General features: G+C 39.7%; 1 protein-coding gene across 5 annotated transcripts in view; it reads right to left on the bottom strand.

Moving 5' to 3' along the window:
• Nucleotides 1-20687, bottom strand: part of STK39 (serine/threonine kinase 39) — a 267366-nt gene that overhangs the window by 209083 nt on the left and 37596 nt on the right. For 3 of the 5 annotated variants that reach the window (XM_016165366.2, XM_036236021.1, XM_016165365.2), the window contains exon 2: nt 6822-6934. In XM_016165366.2, the coding sequence (XP_016020852.2) occupies nt 6822-6934 (113 nt within the window). Of the gene's footprint in view, nt 1-6821; nt 6935-7345; nt 7659-20687 lie in introns of those variants that run through there. The other 2 variants (XM_016165368.2, XM_016165370.2) reach the window with 2 other exon arrangements.

Raw genomic sequence — 20687 nt, 5'->3', positions numbered from 1 at the left:
GAAGATGCCTCACGGGTTCTGAAGGCTCTCAGTTGGCCATCACAGAATCTGAACTAGACTCAGCCATCAACAACTGTTATTTGGTCATTTAATTGTCAATAATTAGGAATACTGGAAAAAATAAAGTTGAAGGCTTCATTAATAACAGAATCACAAAACATTTTTCTCATCAGCCAATTGATGCTGCTGGAAACCGCCAGACCACCGTGTAGCACTAATGCGGTATTTGGCTTTATCACCAAAAGATGAGAATGTGAAGTGAAGGGTAATTTTTTGTGTGTATGTGTGGTGCCCCTTCCCATGACTGGGTACAATCTGCAGTCTGGGGTTCTGCCCGGGAACAACCCTCCTGCAAAAGTGGCAGAAACCCCACCTAATACTCTCCCCCAAACATCTTCCTGAATATTACAAAGTCCTTCTTTTTCAGCAGCAGCTTAATTAATTGTGGAAGTAACCAACTCAACATAAGAAAGAAGATAATCTAGGAAAGAACAAAATCATTTGCCTCGACCTTAGTAACAACATTTTCCAGAAGTCTACGAAGATAGCAAAAGTGAGGTATAAAAAAAATGAGATGTAACTAAACTTGTATTCAACATGGGAATGTTTTCCTTACTTTCTCCTACTCTGAAAATGAGTATGTGCTGGGTCTCTGTGTTACTGAGCTCATGTAAGTCCAGAAACAAGTGTCCTTGCAAGGTCAACTTTTTACTTTTTGGAAGAAAAAAAAATGAAATGTAAAACATCTTAGCAAGCCACAATTAATAAATGTATAAAAACACTTAAAAGTAAATTCAATTAGTATATTTAATTATCTGAATCAACTACATAACTTTTACATTTGATGTTCCAAAAATGAAAATTGTTTTCTCCAACCAAATCATACACATTCCTAAGCTAATGTAACTTTAGAGCCGTAAAAATAAATTAGTTTTACATATACATATATAGTATTTATTCTTTGATGTCTTAAAAATGTTTGTCTTCCAAAATATTCAAAAATTTCCCATTTCTAATTCTGCCCTCAATCGGACTGTATTTGGATAAACACAAACATCAAATCATATGAAAATAATTACAAAGCTAAGTGGCAAGGCACAAAATTCAATGGCTGAGAACCTGAAATGGCCAAAACTACCACATTCTGTGAAGTAGGCTTGCATTTTAATGCTATAGCCTTAGGATAAAAGATTCTACATGAAATGACCAAATGTAACTTGTTACCACATATGATAAGGCAGGTGCTGGGATATGAATAATTAATTTACTATTTAAAAAATCTTTAGTTCGAAAAGAAGGGAAAATACTTTCACTGATACAATAAAGAAAACCCATAATATGGCTTCCAGTTTTTTAAGCTGACATCCTCAAAATGGCATAATTTTTTCTGCAATCAACAATATTTGTAAAACTACTGACACAATTACAGCAGTAAAACAGCATAAAAAAGATTTTTACAAAAATTTTAAACCTTAATTAAAAGGGGGAAAAAAAGATCTTCTGAGTAGAGGAATGCTCAGAGGTCCCCAAATATTATAAATTAATTTTAAAAGGATGCGAGATGCTTGTGTCAGTAACGATTAGTGAATAATTATTTTCTCAAATTATCATTAGGCAAAGTAAATACCTAGTCTCCATAATAACCTACATAGCATAGCTAATTCATTCCTCTAAAAAGAAGAAAGGAAAGTAGAAAGAAAAGAAGGAAGGGAGGCAGTGGGGGAGAAGGAGGGAAAGGGAGTAGGGAAGGAACAGAAGATCAAGAGAAATGAAAAATAATAAAATAACACTATAGCAGAAAGCAAAATGAGGGCAGTGGCTTTGTTCTGAGTAAAGAAAGCTCTTCATTTATCCACCAATACTGTCAGTAAGATGAATAAAATATCTTTATAAAAATGATATAGAAGGGCATATACCAGAATTTTTCTAGTTCAAGACTGAGAAACTCTTTCATAGGAGAAACAGATGGCACACTCCGTACTCAAATCTACGAATTCATAGTGAGTTTTGTTACACCGCAGTACTGGAGTCACTTGACTCCATCCTAAATTATAAAGCATAATTTGCTAACTAGTAATTAGCATTTTGAAAAGCTCCAGTCATTTTAAAGTGATTTTGCTAAAAGAATTAATATTTAAATACACAGTCATAGAACACTGGTGATGAAAATAAGTTTTTACCATGGAGTAGATTCCTTATTGAATGAACGAGGAGACTGAGGACCAGAGGTGCAACAGACTCATGCAAAGACCGTGACCCCTGCGAAGAACACAGGCCCTCTGACCCAGGGAGCAACTTCCCCTCTAGCACAGTTTTGGCATTCATCACTTTTGTGCAGCCGCTGTTTTTTGAAATGACTTTGTTCATGTTTGTCATCCATCCCAAACTAAATTATTGTAATGATAATTACATATTATTTCATGATCACTTAATAGACTTTTTTTGTGTTCCTTTCATTTACTTTTTAAAGAAACAAGTACTCTGCCTGGCTCCAAGCCCATGACTTCTCTTATACATAGAGTTTGCCTGCTCCTAAGAATGAAACTATAAGTTTTGATGGTATTGATATATGTGAAAGAATAACAAAAATGCTACTCAGTTTTCTATGACTAGGAACCAAAGACAAACTAAAAGTATAGAACTCAAGTCTAGAGAAAAAAAAAATTAAGAATGATATGGTTAAAGTCTGAAAAACCATAAATAAGGTCAAGTACGATTATGAACCAAAATGTTCATTGATACCTGGGTAAAAATAAAGGAGAGTATCACAAAAGTTGGAAAAGTAGGTTTTAGGATAAATAAAAGGAAGGACTATTCACATTTATGCAATTCATTGTACCTGGTGATAGAGATTGAAAAGACAGATGACTTTCAGAAAAAGCAGATTAATTTCTCACTCATGTAACAAATTTTAAGGGAAGCCAAGTGAGCCCTGGAGTCACATCCCTAACCTTTGAGGTTGACCACAAACAGGAGAAGCAGCTTTTTCAAGAAACCTCAAGGCCGTCTTCACACAGAACATACGAATCTGCACGACAGCGGGTCAGACCCATTTAGCAAGTCTTAAATTCCTACTGGAAAGCGAGAACTCCTTCAATGGAATAGACATTAGGAAATCTATCAATCTCCTAAACCATTTCCAGGAAAATAAAAGGAAAAGGTGCAGAAATATCTCCCTAGCTCAAAAAAATCTCACCAACTCAATATAAAAATGAATAGACTCATTTTCTGGTCCAAGGGCTCCCCAAGGAACAGGCAGCCTCTTTGTTGTCCCATCAGCTAGCTCAGTGCCTACCATCTAGTAGGGTTTAATAATTATGGAATTAATAAGTTCTGCTCTAAAATTAGAAATATCTCTCAGAGTGTGTTAAGTTAACTATACTTAGTCATTTACACCATTGTAGGGTTAAAATATACAGGGTTAACAACAAATGTGAGATTAACAAATCTCAGAAATTACCCAAACATCTAGGTTGGGCTGGTCAGAAATACAGACCAGACCAATAACACCCCTTTGGCTCCTGGAAATTAACCACCAAGATCATACCTAGAGATATTAGAATACAGTTAAAGGCCAAAGTGTAAAATATATATGAAAATTTAAAAGAATGCATAGGAAAATAATTAGATTAACTAAATGCTTTTCATGTGATGCCACAGAAAACATTTATTCTCGGGTGTTTTAACTACTGTTAAATAAAATGAATTTTTAGTGAGCATATATCTTTGTCCTCCAATAAATACACCCAAACTAGCCCTTTTTATAGGTCTAAGCACAATGTAGAAACTTATTAAGTACTTACCAAATAAGTTAACATATATTAGATCTGAAATCAAACCGTCTTTGAGGAATTACGGTACTCATATCAATAGCATAAATTTTATTTAAATTAACAATTTTTTGATACCAATGATTTCATCTATCATTTCTTCCCTTTATTCTCAGGGAATCTGGCACTGTAATTTTCACTTTGCTTCAGAAATCATAAAATCATTCAAATCCTTCTTCATTCAAACCTGAAATAAATTCCATGACCACAGGAAAATCTATTAATAGTCTCCCCTCTGTAAAGAAGCAAAGTCCAGGGCAAGCTGTCCAAAACTGTTCTGTACTATCACATCTGACCTCTGTATGTAAATCTCACCTTTCTATGGGAGTCAAGAGAACTAGGGTAGGGACAAAGCTCAAAGCAGGGGGTGGGAGGTAATACATTTTCAGCAGGGGAGGCAGATATTCCAATAGCCAACAAATAGTTGATAATTGTGACTTCTATGACATAACACTCTCACAAGATAAGAATTCTAGTGACCATTGTTTCTTACAAGAACAATGGTTTCCAGTTAACACATGGCAAAGAGTATAAAATGATGCAGAGCACTGACCTGTATAAAATACACATACACATGGAATTAAAGGATTATTAGGATACCAGATGTCTAAACACTGCCAAAATGTGACCCCACAGAGATAATAAAAGTGCAAGCAACAGCAGTATTAGAAATTGAAAAGATCACAGCAACTTTGCTTCACACAATCTCATGTGTCAACAGCTAGGCAACATTAGACAACCTATACCGTGAATTCTCTTTCTTTTTGTTTGAAAAGGACCTAGGAGTAATACATCCTAAAGAACCACAGCCAATCCCCTCCATTTCTAGAAATATCGAGACATCAAAAGGTCGAAGGCGAGATCAAAGCACTAAAACAATATATATTTTTAAATGAAAAATAGATAATTATGCACACATACTTTATTAATACAACATGGGCATTAGGGGAGAAAAAAGAATGAAAGATATAAATAACTGCTAAGAAGCAAACTCATAAATCCTAAGACTTCTGAATAATGGAGCCAAGCACAAAGCCATAAAAGCACCGATCCTTACATTGACAGCTCTACCTAAATTATGAGGACCTCCAAATTACACTGATAGGTTTCTTGTTCCCATGGAAACAGAGGAAAGGACCGGGAATGACTCTCTCCCTCTGACCTCCACTTGCCCCTTATACAGCTATCATCACTTACAGCCCAGTGCTGATAAAAGCCAGCAGCGGGAAAACGTGGAGGTTTGAGGTAATTGTGAGGGCTTGGTAGAGACCAGGGGCCACAGCATTGATCCAGAACTGTCAGACACAATACAAACAAGCCCTACACACACTCTGTGTAGTATTCTGCTGGTGGCAAAACAATGGCTATGACACCTCCAACAGAGCTCCGCAATCAAATACATGGAGGCAAAGTCTTCAGTGATATTTCCAACCAGCACATAAATTTAAACTATACTCCAAGTTTTTTAAAAAGTTAATGTATACTTAGTACAGCCACATACTTTGAGAACTAAGGGATCTCAGAGAGAGTCCAATTCGACTCTTTTTAAATAGGGCAGAGCTGTTAGGTAACTTGACTAAAGTTAAAAGACAAGTCAGTGGCAGAAGCAGGACCTGACTCTTCCCACAATCTGTTCAACACTTTTTCCACTCACAGAAAGTGACCCTGAAAACTGGTCAGATGAGAAAGGCACAATTATTGGTCATGGCGACAGCAAGCAACAGAAGTACGCAGTAATAGTTTCAGTAAAAGCAAAGCACAGCTGAAATTCTGATGAAGGTAAAAGACTTAAATGTATGCAATTTTTTTTTAATTAACATTAAATTGTGGAAGCCCATGTTTAATCAGTGTTTTAGCTGGCAATCTGTTGCTTCAATCCCAGTGAAATCAATGCCTTGTGTAGTCTAATTTAAAATGTAAGGCCAAAGAGATCTGGAAAAGTACAGCTTTATCCTTGTGCTTAATTTATACTATAGTGTGCCGTAATTAAGCCCGAAATAAAAGCTATATTCTGAGTAAAGACAAAAAGCTCTTGTTAAAACATCCCATTCCCAATGTAGAACATAACAAAAGCCTTCTTCATTTGGAGCCAACTGTCACTATACTTTGTTGCTTGTATGAGGCTATTGGACTGATATTTGTACTGGGGTTAGCATTGGGATAACCAATCAGTTAACTCCTCCACTGCGGTCTTCTGTTATCCTCAGATAAATGGCCAAAAGGCAAAAAAGAAAACTGGCAGGCAGAACGACAACTATATTTATGAGATTAAACTCTCAAACCCTTCACAGTTTGCTGGGCAACTAACAACCATTTGCCAAGCTGTTCATTTAATAATGAGTCAGTTAAGCCAAAAGCAAATGTTCCTTCAACCCACCAATGCTACTAGAGTCATATCCACACTGACAAGCTCCAATTATTTATGTGATGCACTTCGTTTACAGTAAGAAGTACAAGTAGCCGTGTATAAAAAACAAAAACTCCTCTTTCTAGCTAAATGCAAGCTACCCTGCAGTATTGTAAATGACTGGAATTTGTAAGTGATTTTGTCATTTATGAAAGCCAAAATGACCTATGAATTACTTGGGGAGCAATTCTTATTGGTGTCATTATTCTAGACCAGGGAACAGAAGCTCCCCATCCAATCCTTCACTCACTCTCACATAACCTTAGCGTCATCTGAGTCTGTTTCCCTTGTTTTCTAAAATAGTGTGTCAATACTGAGATCATCCCCAACTGGAAATTATGACAAAAATACTGTTTGTCAGAAGAGGTAAGTTGTACACTACACAACACAATCATAATGTACAGCATAATTAATTAATCAGGGGAGGAAAAAGTGGACTGTGTTCCAAGAAATGTTGTATGTCAAAAACAGGAGATAAAACCAAGTTGTCTTAGCTCTCTCTTCTGCTTCTCCCATTCATCTCCATATACCTATACCCGTAAATTAAGAAACAACCAGCAGGTATCCCCTTCACTTTTACTTACTAATAGTTCATCCATACTGGTCTGGCATTTCTCCAAGTTGATCCGCTTTATGGCCACACGTTCTTGCCTGGGTTTGCACAGGGCAGCCTGGACCACAGCAGTAGCTCCGCTGCCTGAAATGAAGTAGAAACAACATCAGCTATCAAATGGCACACTTTCTGGTTATCATGCATGACCGCCTTCATAAATATCTGTTTGTTTGTTTGTTTGTTTTAAAAAAGGTCTTCTACTCAAGGTATTCAAAACATTATCACCATTTGACATCTTTTTAAAAAGATTTCTTAAAGTCTGAAAATAATTATCTGGAAGGGAAAAAAAGAAAAACTGGACTTTTTACAGGATACAAAGACAGTCTCCGTGCTCCAGAGGCTCACAATCCAGGAAGGTGACCCACATCAAAAGAGCTCACTGCAATATGACGTGTTTACTGCCCCTCAGAACAAGGGCTGAGAGAGTGGCGGGTCTGAGGATATGGGGACAAGGGACATGAGCATCCAAATACAACCCTGCATGGAACCCATTACCATCCGCAGGTCCTGATATTTTCTAACGTAAGCGCTTTTAAAATATCTCAGGCTCTTCTTCCACTTCAGAGCAAACCAAACCACTCCAGCCTGAGCTACTTCAGGGATTCCATGAGATGCTGTAACAACTTATCTGTTCTGAGAACTCTTTGAGCTTACTTCTGAGCTTGCTCTGCAATTAGAAAAACAGATCAACCTGAGTATTCTCATGTTGAAAGCACAACTTTCAAGGATGCCAAGCAAAATGATGCAAATGTGTAATTACAAAAGCTCTTGGCATTCATATGAATTTCTCATTTCTAAGGTTTCATGATCATTAGCTAATGCACTCTAACTCTTAGGAGACAGAGTCATGTCATTATCCATATTTTATAAGAGACTAATGTAGACATGTAATGATTTGTGGTAGAACACAAAGAGCTCCTAATCGAATTTATATTCCATAGGGGCAAAAAGACCTCTAACATTAAGGCATCTCAATTCTGCAAAGAATATCTGAAAGCTCCTTGTAATCATATAAATCCTCCACCACTGCAAGACTACCAATGAGTAAACAGCCTGTACTCAGGACTGTGCAAAAGAGGAACAGATGTGGCACTATGTTTTTTTTTTTTTTTTCAGGTACCACTCGACACATGAATCATCGAATATCATCAACAGGGAGAGGGGGCATCTTTAGGCAATAAGAGAGATCAGTATTAGCTTTCCTTACATATGTGATAGAAAGGCATGACATTTCTGGCACGGATCAAAGCTTTCCCACCCCAAGGAAGTACCCAAAAGTTCTGCCCTTTCGTCTACTATGGTCTCATCACCAGCTCTGGCCCCCTGACCTAGTAACCCAAGCAGATCACCCTAATGCTTCAAATCTAGGTCTGTGCCTTCAAGACTCCTGTTCCAGGAAGTCCATCCTGTGTTCACTGGGCAAGGAAATCCATACTTACTGACCACCCACTGTACAGTTGGCACTCTACTCATATAATTCTCCTTACAAGCCTGTACATTCTTTATTATTAGCCTCATTTTATACATGAGAAAACTGGCTCTTGGAAAACTTGCCCACGCAGCTGATAAGTAAGTACCTGAGCTGGGACCTGAGTCAGGTCTGCCAGACCCAGGCTTCGTGCTTTTTCCTACTTCCCACAAGCCAGCATGCTCTTCTCTTCCTCATTTGTTTTGGCCTTGCTAAGAAAATATTTTCTTCTGTCAGAAATGGTTGAAGAAAAGAGAAATAACCTAGAGGGAAGGTTTGAGTGAGCCTCACTCTCTCTAGAGTTCATTTCCAGGAGAGAGTGCTATTCTCAGAGGTTGTTTAAGAGGGCCTCCCTGTCCCTTCCCTCGCTGCTCCATTAGCTGCTACTCCAAGTCCCACTGGATTGGCTTCATTGGCCCTGCAGATTGCACCATGTTGGGCTCAATCCAGAATGTTCCAGATACCAGAGCCAAACGCTACAAAGAGCCCTGCTGACAGCAAAGTGTATTTTCCAGTCAAGGTCTCCAGAACAGACAACATCACTGAAGGAGCCACACAGAAAGTGATAAGTAGCTAGGCAGCATTGGGCCTGGTACCCCACAGAGAAATCAACAAACGTCTGTGACTAGCTGTTGATGGCAAGCCATTCTCAGCCCTTCCAAATGTAAATCTCCCCAAAATGCCATCCCTCCAACCTCAATCTACATTCCAGAAAATTCTCAAATGGGGAAAGTCTTTTATTAGAGCTTTACAACTAGCGAATTGTTATTGCTTCACAACTACAGCTGACTAAAGAACAAATGGCAGGTTCTCATGTCCAGAGAGAATATATATGAAACTATACAACCTGAGACTATTGCTAAGCATGAACGGGTTTAACCATTCATTGAATCATTCTGGAGATTCTGCTTTAAATCCTAAGATTTTCCTCAACTACGATGAAGATCAGGAACAAGATCAGATGTTGCTGGGAGCTTTAAAGAACATCAAGTCCAACCCCTCACTTTACGAATGAGGGAGGGAAGGGAAGAGAGCTCTCACCAGGAACCCAATCGGCCACCGCCTTGATCAAGACTCTGCAGCCGCCAAAACTGTGAGAATCCGTTCTGTGGTATTTTGTTATGGCAGCCAGAGCTGGCTAATACAAAAGCCTTCCCTTGTCTATTCTAAGTCACTGCCCACTAGCACCTCTGGTAAATAATGCCCTACAAATTACAAGTTCCAAAAAACTTCCTAATTAAGTTTATAACAATAAGAGGCAGGATCCAATCAAAGGGGCTCTGGTTGGCCACTGTTTCCAAGCCTTAGGTGAGCAAGATCCCTGAAAAGAAGGTTAGACAGGAATCCCATCCAATCCTGGTGCTGATTCCCTCTGTGATACCGGGCCCAGTTCCTCAGATCCCTTAATGGGCATAATGAAATCTACTGGTAAGGCCGAAAAACATCATGTGCCTCACATTCCTGGAAACATCGACTCAGTTAATATTAGGATCTCTCTCTGGGACTCATTTCTCCATCTGTAAGCTTAAGGAGGGAGACTATATCTGTAGTTTATATGGCACCCAAGGGGAAAGAGGGCAAAGTAGCTCCAAGTCATGACTAAGTTTCATGTTGCTTACCAAAAAGATTCAGTTGGTTTAAAAGGGGAAAGAGGAAAGCGAAACTGGAAAACCAGAAGACTAAATAATTTCTAAGGTCTGATATAGCATGACTGAAGAGTCTAAGAGACTAAAATGTAAGAGAATAAGCCAGAGAATTCAGGACCAGCTATGAATTAATATTCTATAGTTAAACTTCTCACTGAAAATGTACTTCGCTAGCCTAAAAAAAAAATGATTCTAAAAAATTACTTTGTTCCTCCATATTACATGAATTCATACCTTAGCCCTGCCACATAGCAACCAACTGCTTATCCTTGGATGACTTTCTTCACTTCTCCATGCCTTGATTTCTTCACTTATATGATGGAGAAAACAGCACTGAGATCACAGGGTGGCCGTGAGGATCAAATGAGTTAATATGCTGAAAGCCCTTGGAACTGTGCCTAGCACATAGGATGCACTAATTAAATCTTAGCTAGTATTACTCTTCAAGGAAATCTCTCTAGGTCAACTGTTGTCCTGCCAATATGTCATTTTAATGCCACCTAATATTTCATGATGTTGATGTATCACAATTTATTCAGCCCTTCTTTTATTGATGAGTATTCTTTCTTTCCAGGCCCACCCCCCTGTCCCTACCAGAACAATGTGGCAATAAACATCTGGTACTTTTTAAAATATAGATTAGTCTATGAACTTTTCGTTATGTTAAAGTTAGGACATAAAGTGGTCAACTGTCCAGGAACTCCTTCTCATAAATGTGAGGATTTTAAAAATAAAAACCATCAGCCTGACATGAATGGTAGTCAGTGGAAGGAAGTTCTGTCATCACATCCCACTTAACTGAGGAGCTCCAGGCCAAAACTTTAACAAGAATTTGCCCATTTCCTCACCACGGTTAATTATATGCTTACTTGTCCTTTGTCAGTAAATAGTCCAGATCTGTATCAAGCTTTCATTTTGGAGGTGCTGGCTGGTGGTATGCAGTAAACAAAAGCAATGGCTTTGGTCCAGCTGATGGTTTCCTCCGAGTCTCTATCCAACTTACTCTGTGTGCTCTCCTTATACCGTGTGTCCAGCCTCGAAGCCCCTGCAACCAGTCAGGTCACATGAGGGCCAGAAGCTGACCAGGGTGTGAATGGACACACAGGTGAGCTCTGCAGGAGTGCGGCTGCCACTCTACCTCTGCCCATTGTTGCTGTGTGAGATGGCTGACTTAGCATGGCAAATGCTGCTTTTTGCAAAAAAAAAAAAAAAAAAAAAAAAAAAGCTGAAATTCCAGAATTTTGTGTGAGACCTCCTAAAATGATATCATTAGCGATTAATTTTCTTCACAATATGGTGAGTCACACAAACGCTTGCTGTGGGCCGCGATTTGCCTCCCTGCATCCCTGCTGTTTGGCTTTAGAGGTGGACTCTTCCTTACCGAATGGTCTAAATTTTAAATTATTTATCACATTATGCATATGAAGTTGCCACACTTCTAGTCATTTAGTGCCTTCTATGTAAAAGGAACTTGTGCACAGTAAACTCTCATGTCAAATGCAAAGAATAAAAACAGTGAGACAGGTGTTATATGCAACTTGCTATATGGAGTCCTTTACAAAACAGACACTACTGCTGCCCTGTCTAGATAAATGGTACACAGATCCCGTGCATACGACAGGCTGGGCACAGGACAGTCACATTTCTCTAGGCAACTACAAACATGTGACTCTCCTGAGTGGCCTGGTTTGTGTTACAGCCAAGCTGCCTGAGTTATGTCCTTCTTTCTCCATCAAAAGGACCCGTTAGTAGAGCCTCCTTCTGAGGTTGCTGGAACAGATTTAGAGCTTCCTAAACATACACACACACACACACACACACAGAGTGAAGTGGACACATAGCCACTCAGTGAATGTACTTACATTTCACCACTGACCCGCATAAACCACCTTACTTGGGAAAGCATGGTTTGTTAAAACCTTTAGAGGTCACAGACCTCACCAAAGAAAATTGGCACTTGTATATAACTCAGCAAGAACCATCTGATAATAACACAGAAAAACAAAAAGTAGCCCGAGGTTCTGATTGTTAAGAAAGATAGAGAGAAACTGGTGTGTGGAATCAAAGTGGAATGAATGTCAATAAACTCACCTTGGACCTCAAGCTACATCTAAAGCAACAATTAAAAAATAAAAATGAAAATAAAAACCCTATTCTACACTTACTAAAATCAGAAGAGGGTAGATTGGAATTATCTAGCATAAAGAAAATCAATAATGAAGTTACTAGGGGGTACAGGGAAATTCTAAGTACTTGTTACAGAGGAGTGGTTTATCTGTGATAGAGCTGTTAAATAACAGACTTTAATTTCCAACTAATTCAATGTAATTAATATTAAGACTTACTCTAGTCATTTTGTTTTCTTAATGATACACAGTAGCTAAAAAAAAAAAAATCACACTGTGAATATGTTTACTTGCTAGTCCAAAAAAAAAAAAAAATTAACAATTAGTCTAAAGAGCACTCAGAAGTTAGACCCCTCAAAGCTGAAATTGTATTCTAGGAGTCTAGTCCTAATGTTGACAATGACCAACATGAAACTTGGAATAAACATATAATGGCTCTGTCAGTGAATGTGTGTTTATTCTTGAAGAAAAAGTCTACCTTATTTGAATAGGGGTCCCAAGGATTGGCTATGACTCACTTGAGATGCTACTACCTTCTTTAACAACCCCAAGCAGAGTTAGTCACTTCCTCTCTGCCCCCAAAGATTCACTACTGCCTCTTCACAGCACTTAGATGCTCATAGTCTCTCTCAGCCCTGTTACCCTAAAATTGGCCCTTTCACCCAAGACCCTGCCTGAAATGCAGAAGGCCCTAGTAAGTGTTTGCTAAGTGAATGAAACTCTGATAAACCCATCCCTGGGGAGGCCACCTGTAGACAGAGAGGTGAAACTGTGCTCAAAGCTAGGAGAGTATATCTTGATATAGGCTACATAACCTAGAAACAAAGAAGAAGAACACTTTTACTCAATATGCTATCTCTGTCTGGATGGCTCACTGTGTGTGTTTTTAAGTTAGTTGGTGGGTGTGGCAGTTAACTTCATGAAATGAGCCTAGGAAGGCCATCTGCCTGAAGGTGTTTATAAAGTGCAGAACATCCCTTTCAATTCTGGAGTAAAGAGCTAACGAAAGCTCTAATGTGAAGAGCAATGTTCCACTGGAACAGGTCGGGGACCTCGATTTTTAAAAATTAAATCCCCTGGCCACTGCTCAGCATGTAAGAACCACACAAAATGTGGCAGGCTAAAATAAAGCAGGGGCTTCTGTGATTGTACTTGAGTCTAAAGTGGTGATACAAAACACCTAACAACGTGAAGAGGTAACTGACAGGAGCCGATGACAGCCCTCCAAATCCACCTCAGGAAACACGCATCAGGCCCTGAACTGTAGGAGGGACACATTCTCACAGAGCAAACTGGATTTTTATATTCAGTTAAAGGTCACTTTGAAGTTCTTGCGCTCTACAAACTCAAAGTCCCATGATCTGGCAGGATTGAAAAACTTCCTGTTCTTCTCTGAGGGGGAAGCAACAACTCCTAGCAAAACCCACTAGTTTTACTGATAAAATCGACCAAACAGAAGCCAACATTCCACAAAGGCATGTCCATTGCTATTCACACAGATAAACAGATACACCCACTGGCAAAGGCCAAAAGACACAAGCGGCCTGGTTCCAATATGGTGCTCTAATATAGTCTGGAGGCAGTCTCCAACTCCTTACTCTTCCAACCTTAAGCCACCTGGAAATGGGAAGGGCTCGAAATCCAAAAAGAACCAGTATCTACTTTGATATCAGTCCCACTCATTCCATCTCAGCCACATGCCTGTTGCCTTTGTATGAGAAGAAAAAGTCGCCTCTCTGAATGGACAGCAACCTGGGCGTGTAAGGCCTGGCAATCAGACAGTACACAGTTAGGGGAAAAGCTCCTCTCTCCAGCTAATTGAATCAGAGCTTGCTGAGCTGGATGTCTGGCCTCCAGGGGCGATGTACAACATTGGTGGCCTTTGGTCAAAATACTAGCATATGTGTAGACCACATTCTATAAAAAATAAATAAATAAATAAAATTAATTAAAATACATAGAATTTGTTTCTAAGTCTCGGGACAACAACTCCGGACTCAGGAAATAGCCCTGTAAGAATGCCCTCGATTGGGGCAGATTTTCTCAAAGCTTCTGAGACTAGATAATTACATTAGAAATGCCTAAGATGTCTATTTATAAAGTAAATTCTTGAGCCCATATTCAACCTATTGAATCAGAATTATTGCAACCAGAGGCCTGGAATCTACACTTTTAATAAGCTTTTCCAGCAATTCCCCTATATTCTTGAAAACCAGGGATCCTGGGTATCAGCTTTTCTGACTCCTTCCCTGCCAGGACACCAGGACTTGGGAACATTTATCAGCCAGGGGCCAGTTGGGAAAACTAGGTACAGAAGGTATGGCAACAGATTTATTTAATATAAAGAATTGGTTCGATAGGTGCTAGGGAACTGAAAAGATAGTGTGATACAGAGTAACTGTAGGAAGCAGCTACCAGCCCTAGGACAGGAGGGAATAAAAGAGTGGGGATGGGGCTATCAGAATCTAACATTTTAGCGGAGGCAATCCACAGAGCTGAGACCAGACCTCCGAGGGGCAGGTGTTGGCCCCTCAGGACCCCTGAGGAAGGACTCTCAGTGAAGGACCACATGGGGCCAGGACTCAAACTTCTGACGACTGGCTGATGGCATCTCTGAGGGACACCAGGAGGATGCATTCAGGATGTAGAAAGAAGCTAGAGACCAGAACCAACTGCTGTGAGCAGAGTAAAAGACCCTTTCCGGAAAGAAGCTGACAAGAACAGTAAGCAAACAGGATGAAGCATGTCTCTTCTCCTTCCTCCAGCATCCCACAATCCCCCTAGCACCCCTCATAAGCAGAACAGGGAAAGAGCAGACAAAGAGGAAACATACTTTGCCTAGTACCATACCAATACAGAAGCCAGTCTAGAAAGGCGCACCTAGACAAACGCTTCGAGACAATCACTTAATAAGGAGCCAAGGAAGCATGATGAGCATTAGCTCCAACAAGACACTGGGGTCTGTTCCAAGCTCCACCTAACAAAGGTCAGGCTTTTTTTTTTTTCCTCATTGTACTCTGTTTTTAAACATAATTCCTAACATGACCCTTTTTAATGCCTAACACTCCCGAAACATTCACCCTGTACTTCCAAACCCAGCCCAGCCCCACTGTACTTCCTCTTGGTCATGTAGTAGTTATGAGTAGGAGTCTGAGGCCAGACAGTTGTAATGGCCACGTGACCTTGGGCAAGTTGCCTGTGCATTTGTGCCTCAGTCTTCTCAATTATAAAAAGGGAACAAAAAAATAATATCTACCTCACAGGATGGCTGAAAATATTAAATGAGAAAACACATGGACATGTAATAATATAAATGAACATGTCTGACACTTAAGTGTTTAATTATGTTTTGACTATTAATATTGATATTATAAACAATATCCTAGATACCTACATGGAAACTAGAACTAGGTCTGCTACAAGCTTCTAAAAACAATGTCTTTTTACCCCACGCCCCCATCACTTCAGCTCCCAAGGAGCCCCAGTTCCTGTCCCTTCGAACCTTGCTCCTGGCAGCCAGCACTGACAACTAACTTCTATTCCACAATGACTGGGTGTACAGAAAATTATGCAGGGAAATGATTCAGTGTTCCAGATCCACTTCTCCAGTAATAAAATATCCTTGGCTACCACATCCGTGAAACAGCAAGTAACTCAAAAATGTCTCCTAGCTCAAGGACAGAGAGGGAGAAAATCCATTCACATTAACGTCACCCACCCCTCCCTATCTCACCATCTGATTTGATTTTACTTATAATCAAATTCTTGTTCATCTGGTCTCCCCTGGCAACCTGAAACTCTCCCCCAAGTTACAACCGCACAATGGAAGGGCAACCAACACAGTGTAGAAGTCCTCTTTAGCCCCCTCTTTGACACCCAGAGGCAGGGGAACGATGCCAGTCTGAAATGACAGCAGAAAAGAAGAGGCGCGGGGAAGAGGAGTGCTGATTACAGGAACACCAATGTCCAGGGCAGTGGAGAGCGGTGTCGTGGCAACCCCAGGGGGCCCTGACAGCAAGGCTGGGTAAGAAGGAAGATGAAAAAGCACCCCATGAGGGACCCCTATAAGCCACTGGGCCCTGACGGAAGCAACAGCATGCTGTCAGTTCCTGTGACACTAGCCTGCCCTGTGGGTCGTCCTAATGGAGGCCGCCAGAAAGATCCCACCTTGCCATCAGTAGGAGCCTAGCAGGACATCAGGAGAACTCTCCCTCCCACAGTCTTAGGGGTAGGGGCTAAAGTGTTAGGACTATATAGGAACTGGAAGATGTGCTCAGAACATAAAGGGTAACCTGGGTATCCTGTGAAAATGCAGATGCTGACTTCACAGGTCTGTGTGGGGTCTGAGAGTCTGTTTCTGCACACTGCCAGGCGACCCAACGCAGCCGGCTCATGGACCACACTTTAAATTGCTAGAGCATAGAGGATACGGTTAATGCAAATCACCCAAAAGGCTCAAGGTACTTACCTCCAAACAAAGGCTAGAAAGTTTAGAAACTTCTTGACCCACCTCATACATAGCCCCCTGTGGCTGGCAAGGGAGGCTTGAGCCCTGGGAAACCGGATGTCCAGAGAGTCGCGAATGAGGGGCGCCCACAGGGGCAGCGCTCCCTTGCTTGCGAGCATCTAAAAGGAGTAAATTCCTCTCCAAGGAACCATACTTAGGAATTTTATGTGCATTTAGCCCTTCAAAAATGAAGATTCAACACTCTTCTCCTTAACATGTAAGTTTACTACGTCATTTTTAAGGTACATTTTCATAAATTCACTACAAATGAAAGATGAGGGCAATTATACTTTCCTGCCTCAATAGACAAAATGCAATTAAACTTCCAAATTACTTCCAGCAACTATGGTTGAAATTTATACTTGGGCTTTAGTCATCTGGAAATTTATTTTATTAATTCAGAAAACATGATTCTTCAACTATCATGGGTAAATAGAGATATACAGCCAGATGAATATATGCTTGTAATTTAACACATACTGAGCCCCTGGTCACACTCACGCAAAACAAACTTCATCATAGAAATACTGTGTCTAAGTTAAACATATACAGATTACCTAGTATGATATTTCGAGGAAAAGAGTTATCACAAATATTGACTTTTTAATGAAAACTACTTTCTTACAGCATGAGGCCCAGGTCCCCAAACCTGTAACCATATCTCTAAATGGGCAGTAGATATGTATTCTTTGCACAGCTGTTTAGGAAGGCATGAGCTTCAATATGACTTGTAGTACCTCATTTGTTACCTTTTTTAATAGCTACACTGATTAGATCGGTAAGTACTTGTTAAACTGATCTTTTAACAGATAAACTTATTTCTTCTGTTTCATTTATTCTACAAATGATAGTATTCACCTTTATGTCTTTGCTGTCAAGTTTTTGGTTAACTAATGTTTTTACCTTAAACTCTATAACTCTCAGAAGGCAGGTACCTACACCCTTGGTTTACCTTGTTCACTGGCAAGATGACCCCCACCTGCACGTAATATAATAAAAACCTGTTGGTGATATTGGCCAGGCTCCCAGGTCTAGGCTCTGGGCTGTGGCCTACTAGGTACAGTGTATGAACCAAAATCCTTAAAAAGCTCAAGTTTCAGATTCAGTCTCCTTACGTGTCAATTAGTTTTACTTTGTTACTTCAGCCCATCCAGCCCCAGTAAGGGGAACAAAATGGATAGAGCCGTGTAACAACTCCACCATCATTAATAGAGAGGGGCACTGAGAAGGGACCAAAGTATATAATCTATGGGCTACATAAAAATTGTAACAATGTCTTCAACATACAAAGAATAACCATATCTTAGAGTTGGAAGGAACTTCAACTTAAAGCTCAGAGGATTATATAATGTCAGAGAATATGTACTTGTTTATTCATTCGGTAGATTTTATTGAGCTTCTTGAATGTGTCAGGTACTACTTACAATGCTGGAAAAGAGACAAAGAGCAAAATGTACCTGTCCTGTTGAGTTTACATTTTAACAACTGGGGAGGAGAGGCAGATTTTAAATAATGATAAATAAGATCATCTCATTTTGTGATAAGTGCTATGACAAAAATAAAACTAAGGTATGATAGCGATTGGTGGGGGCAGCAATTGAGCTATGATGGTCAGGGAAGTATCTCTGAGGTGGTGACATCAGGGCTGATAAGAAAGGGCTGCCCTGCAAGAACATCCATGGGTGGAGAATTCCAAGAAGAGGGGCAGCACATGTAAAGGGCCTGAGGCAGGAATGGGTTTGGAGAGCTCGAGGGACAAAGACAGGGCTGGGTAGCTAGAGCTTATTGACTGAGAGGGCAGGTGGAAAGACTGATGGCCAGACAGGTAGGAAGGGGACTGCACACAGGGAGAGAGCCCTGCGGGCTAAAATAAGTGCTCTGGAGAATTTTGAGAAGAAGAATTACATGATCTGGTGCACATTTTACAGAGTTCACTCTGGCTGCTCTGCAGAGCGAAGGTTGTACATGGGGCAAGAGTGGAAGCAGCATGCTTGGTTAGGGAGATGCTGCAGACGTGCAGGCACAAAGTCATGATCACCGGCTAGGGTGACTGAGCGGAGAGGGGCAAAGTAGTTGGATTAGGGATATATCTGGCAGTAGAGCCACAGGATTTGCTGACGGATCGGAAATTTTCTGAGGGGAAAACACATTTAGGTACTAAAATTAAATATGTAATCACCTCTACTATAATCATCATTATATTTTATAATGAATAGCCCTTTCCAAAACTCTGCCATCAGAGCTGATCCATACACTAGAATATACTCTTATTGCTCCAGATGACAATATAATAGGCTTGAGCTATCATGCATTGTTCAGTCAACCTCCAACATCAAGCTTGTTCTCAGCTTTAAAAAAAAAAAAAAAAAAAAGATACAGGAGAAGGAGATCTGAAAACCAAGTTGCTGTTATCTCCCTTTTACTAAGTGAGAGGAGGCAAGCAAAAAGGAGGATATGTTTCCTCATATTCAAGAGATATTCCTGGGAAAAAAAGAATTGTTCGGTCACTTCTTACAAATGAATATTTATGTGCACTTCCTCCTACGAAGAAGCATTTTATAAAACCAAAGGAGGAAATATAAATATTTGGTATTTGAAAGCATTTTTTTCCATCCCACTCTTTTACTTTTGGAGGCATAAAAGAAATAATTAACCAGTCAAATGAAAGCTCTTTGCCTCCCTTCCTTAAAATTAAACCATACTAAACAACGACAGAGTGTTTTAAATACATTTTTAAAAATTCCATTACCCAAACACAACTATTTTCATGATAATATATTACATTCTAATCCTTATTTGTACACAGACACACATACTTATATACACTCACATATGTAGTCATAATAATTATGGCTCTGCATTCTGCTATTTGCATTGTGAATTAAGATTGTAAACATTTTTCATAAGTCTAAAATGTTTATATTAGTTGAAACAACATTCCCACATGTTACTGAACCATAAGTTATTGCCTTTAACCTTAAATTGGGCACTTGAATCCTCCTTGCTCTCAGTTTTGTATAATAATTTTAAAGGGATAGCTAGCCCACCTTTCGTGCAAATAAAAGCTAAAGCAATGTCAAGTACATAAGGCTCTTGTAAAGTCACTGTATTTGGTAACTCATTTAATTGCTTATGAAATCATTTATTTGTCAATGATTTCCCAAACCAAGTGAACAAAAAGAAAGACATACACTTCACTAGGGGATTATTTACCTAGGATACTAGAATAACTCACAAAGCACAACAGAAAATCAGCTGAACCTGCGCCAGAGAGTGTGAACTTTTTTTTTCAATGAATAAATGGAATATGGGCTTACATAGGACATCACATTCTCTGCACTATAATTTCGCCTAAGTGTTAGCCTTTGCCAGGTGGCTAAGTAATAATAAGAGTCCACAGATGAAACACTGCAAGGGACAATTCTCTGAATGTTTTAAGAATAGTACTACATTAAAATAGTTTACTATATTTAAACATGTGTGGGTAATTTATAAATATATATAACATACTGATACATGTTATATATAGACAGAATACTACACTATGTTCTAAAGGTGTCTTTCCTTTAAAGCTTCCTAACTACTCACTGCATGTCTAAGAAAAGTCACATACTCATGCAATCGCCAGTTTCCCAGCTGTTCTCCAGATTCTTCACTACGGCATCATATTTTAGGCAACGCTAAAAGTAGCAGAAGGGCAAGGGACCTTCAGGGGCTTTAGCTTCAAGAAATGTTTAAGAGGAAAATCCCATATCCCTGGAGACCCTGATACTTTAACAGTAATACCGTTCAGCAGACATGAGGCTGACACCACTGAAGTTTGTTCTCAGCTTAAAAAAAAAAAAAAAAAAAAAAAAGGCCAGCAGCAGCCTCTCTAAAACTTTCATGGGCCTTAGAGACCAAAATGGGTCACCTCTCCCATATTTTAATGTACTATCCTTAACCTGTGAGTCCAACCATTTCAGGAGAATGACTGAAGGAGAATATATGATAGTTATCTACAGATCAGATCCCATCATGGGAGAACATGGACTCCATCCTGGAAAACTGAGGCACTTGCTCAGTTTTGCAAACTGTATCATATTTCAAA

The sequence above is a fragment of the Rousettus aegyptiacus genome, unplaced genomic scaffold (genome assembly GCF_014176215.1).
Source record: "Rousettus aegyptiacus isolate mRouAeg1 unplaced genomic scaffold, mRouAeg1.p scaffold_m13_p_2, whole genome shotgun sequence".
In the NCBI taxonomy this organism is placed as follows: domain Eukaryota; kingdom Metazoa; phylum Chordata; class Mammalia; order Chiroptera; family Pteropodidae; genus Rousettus; species Rousettus aegyptiacus.
The sequence above is the reverse complement of the archived record's forward strand: the minus strand, read 5'-3'. Positions and strand labels throughout refer to the sequence as shown.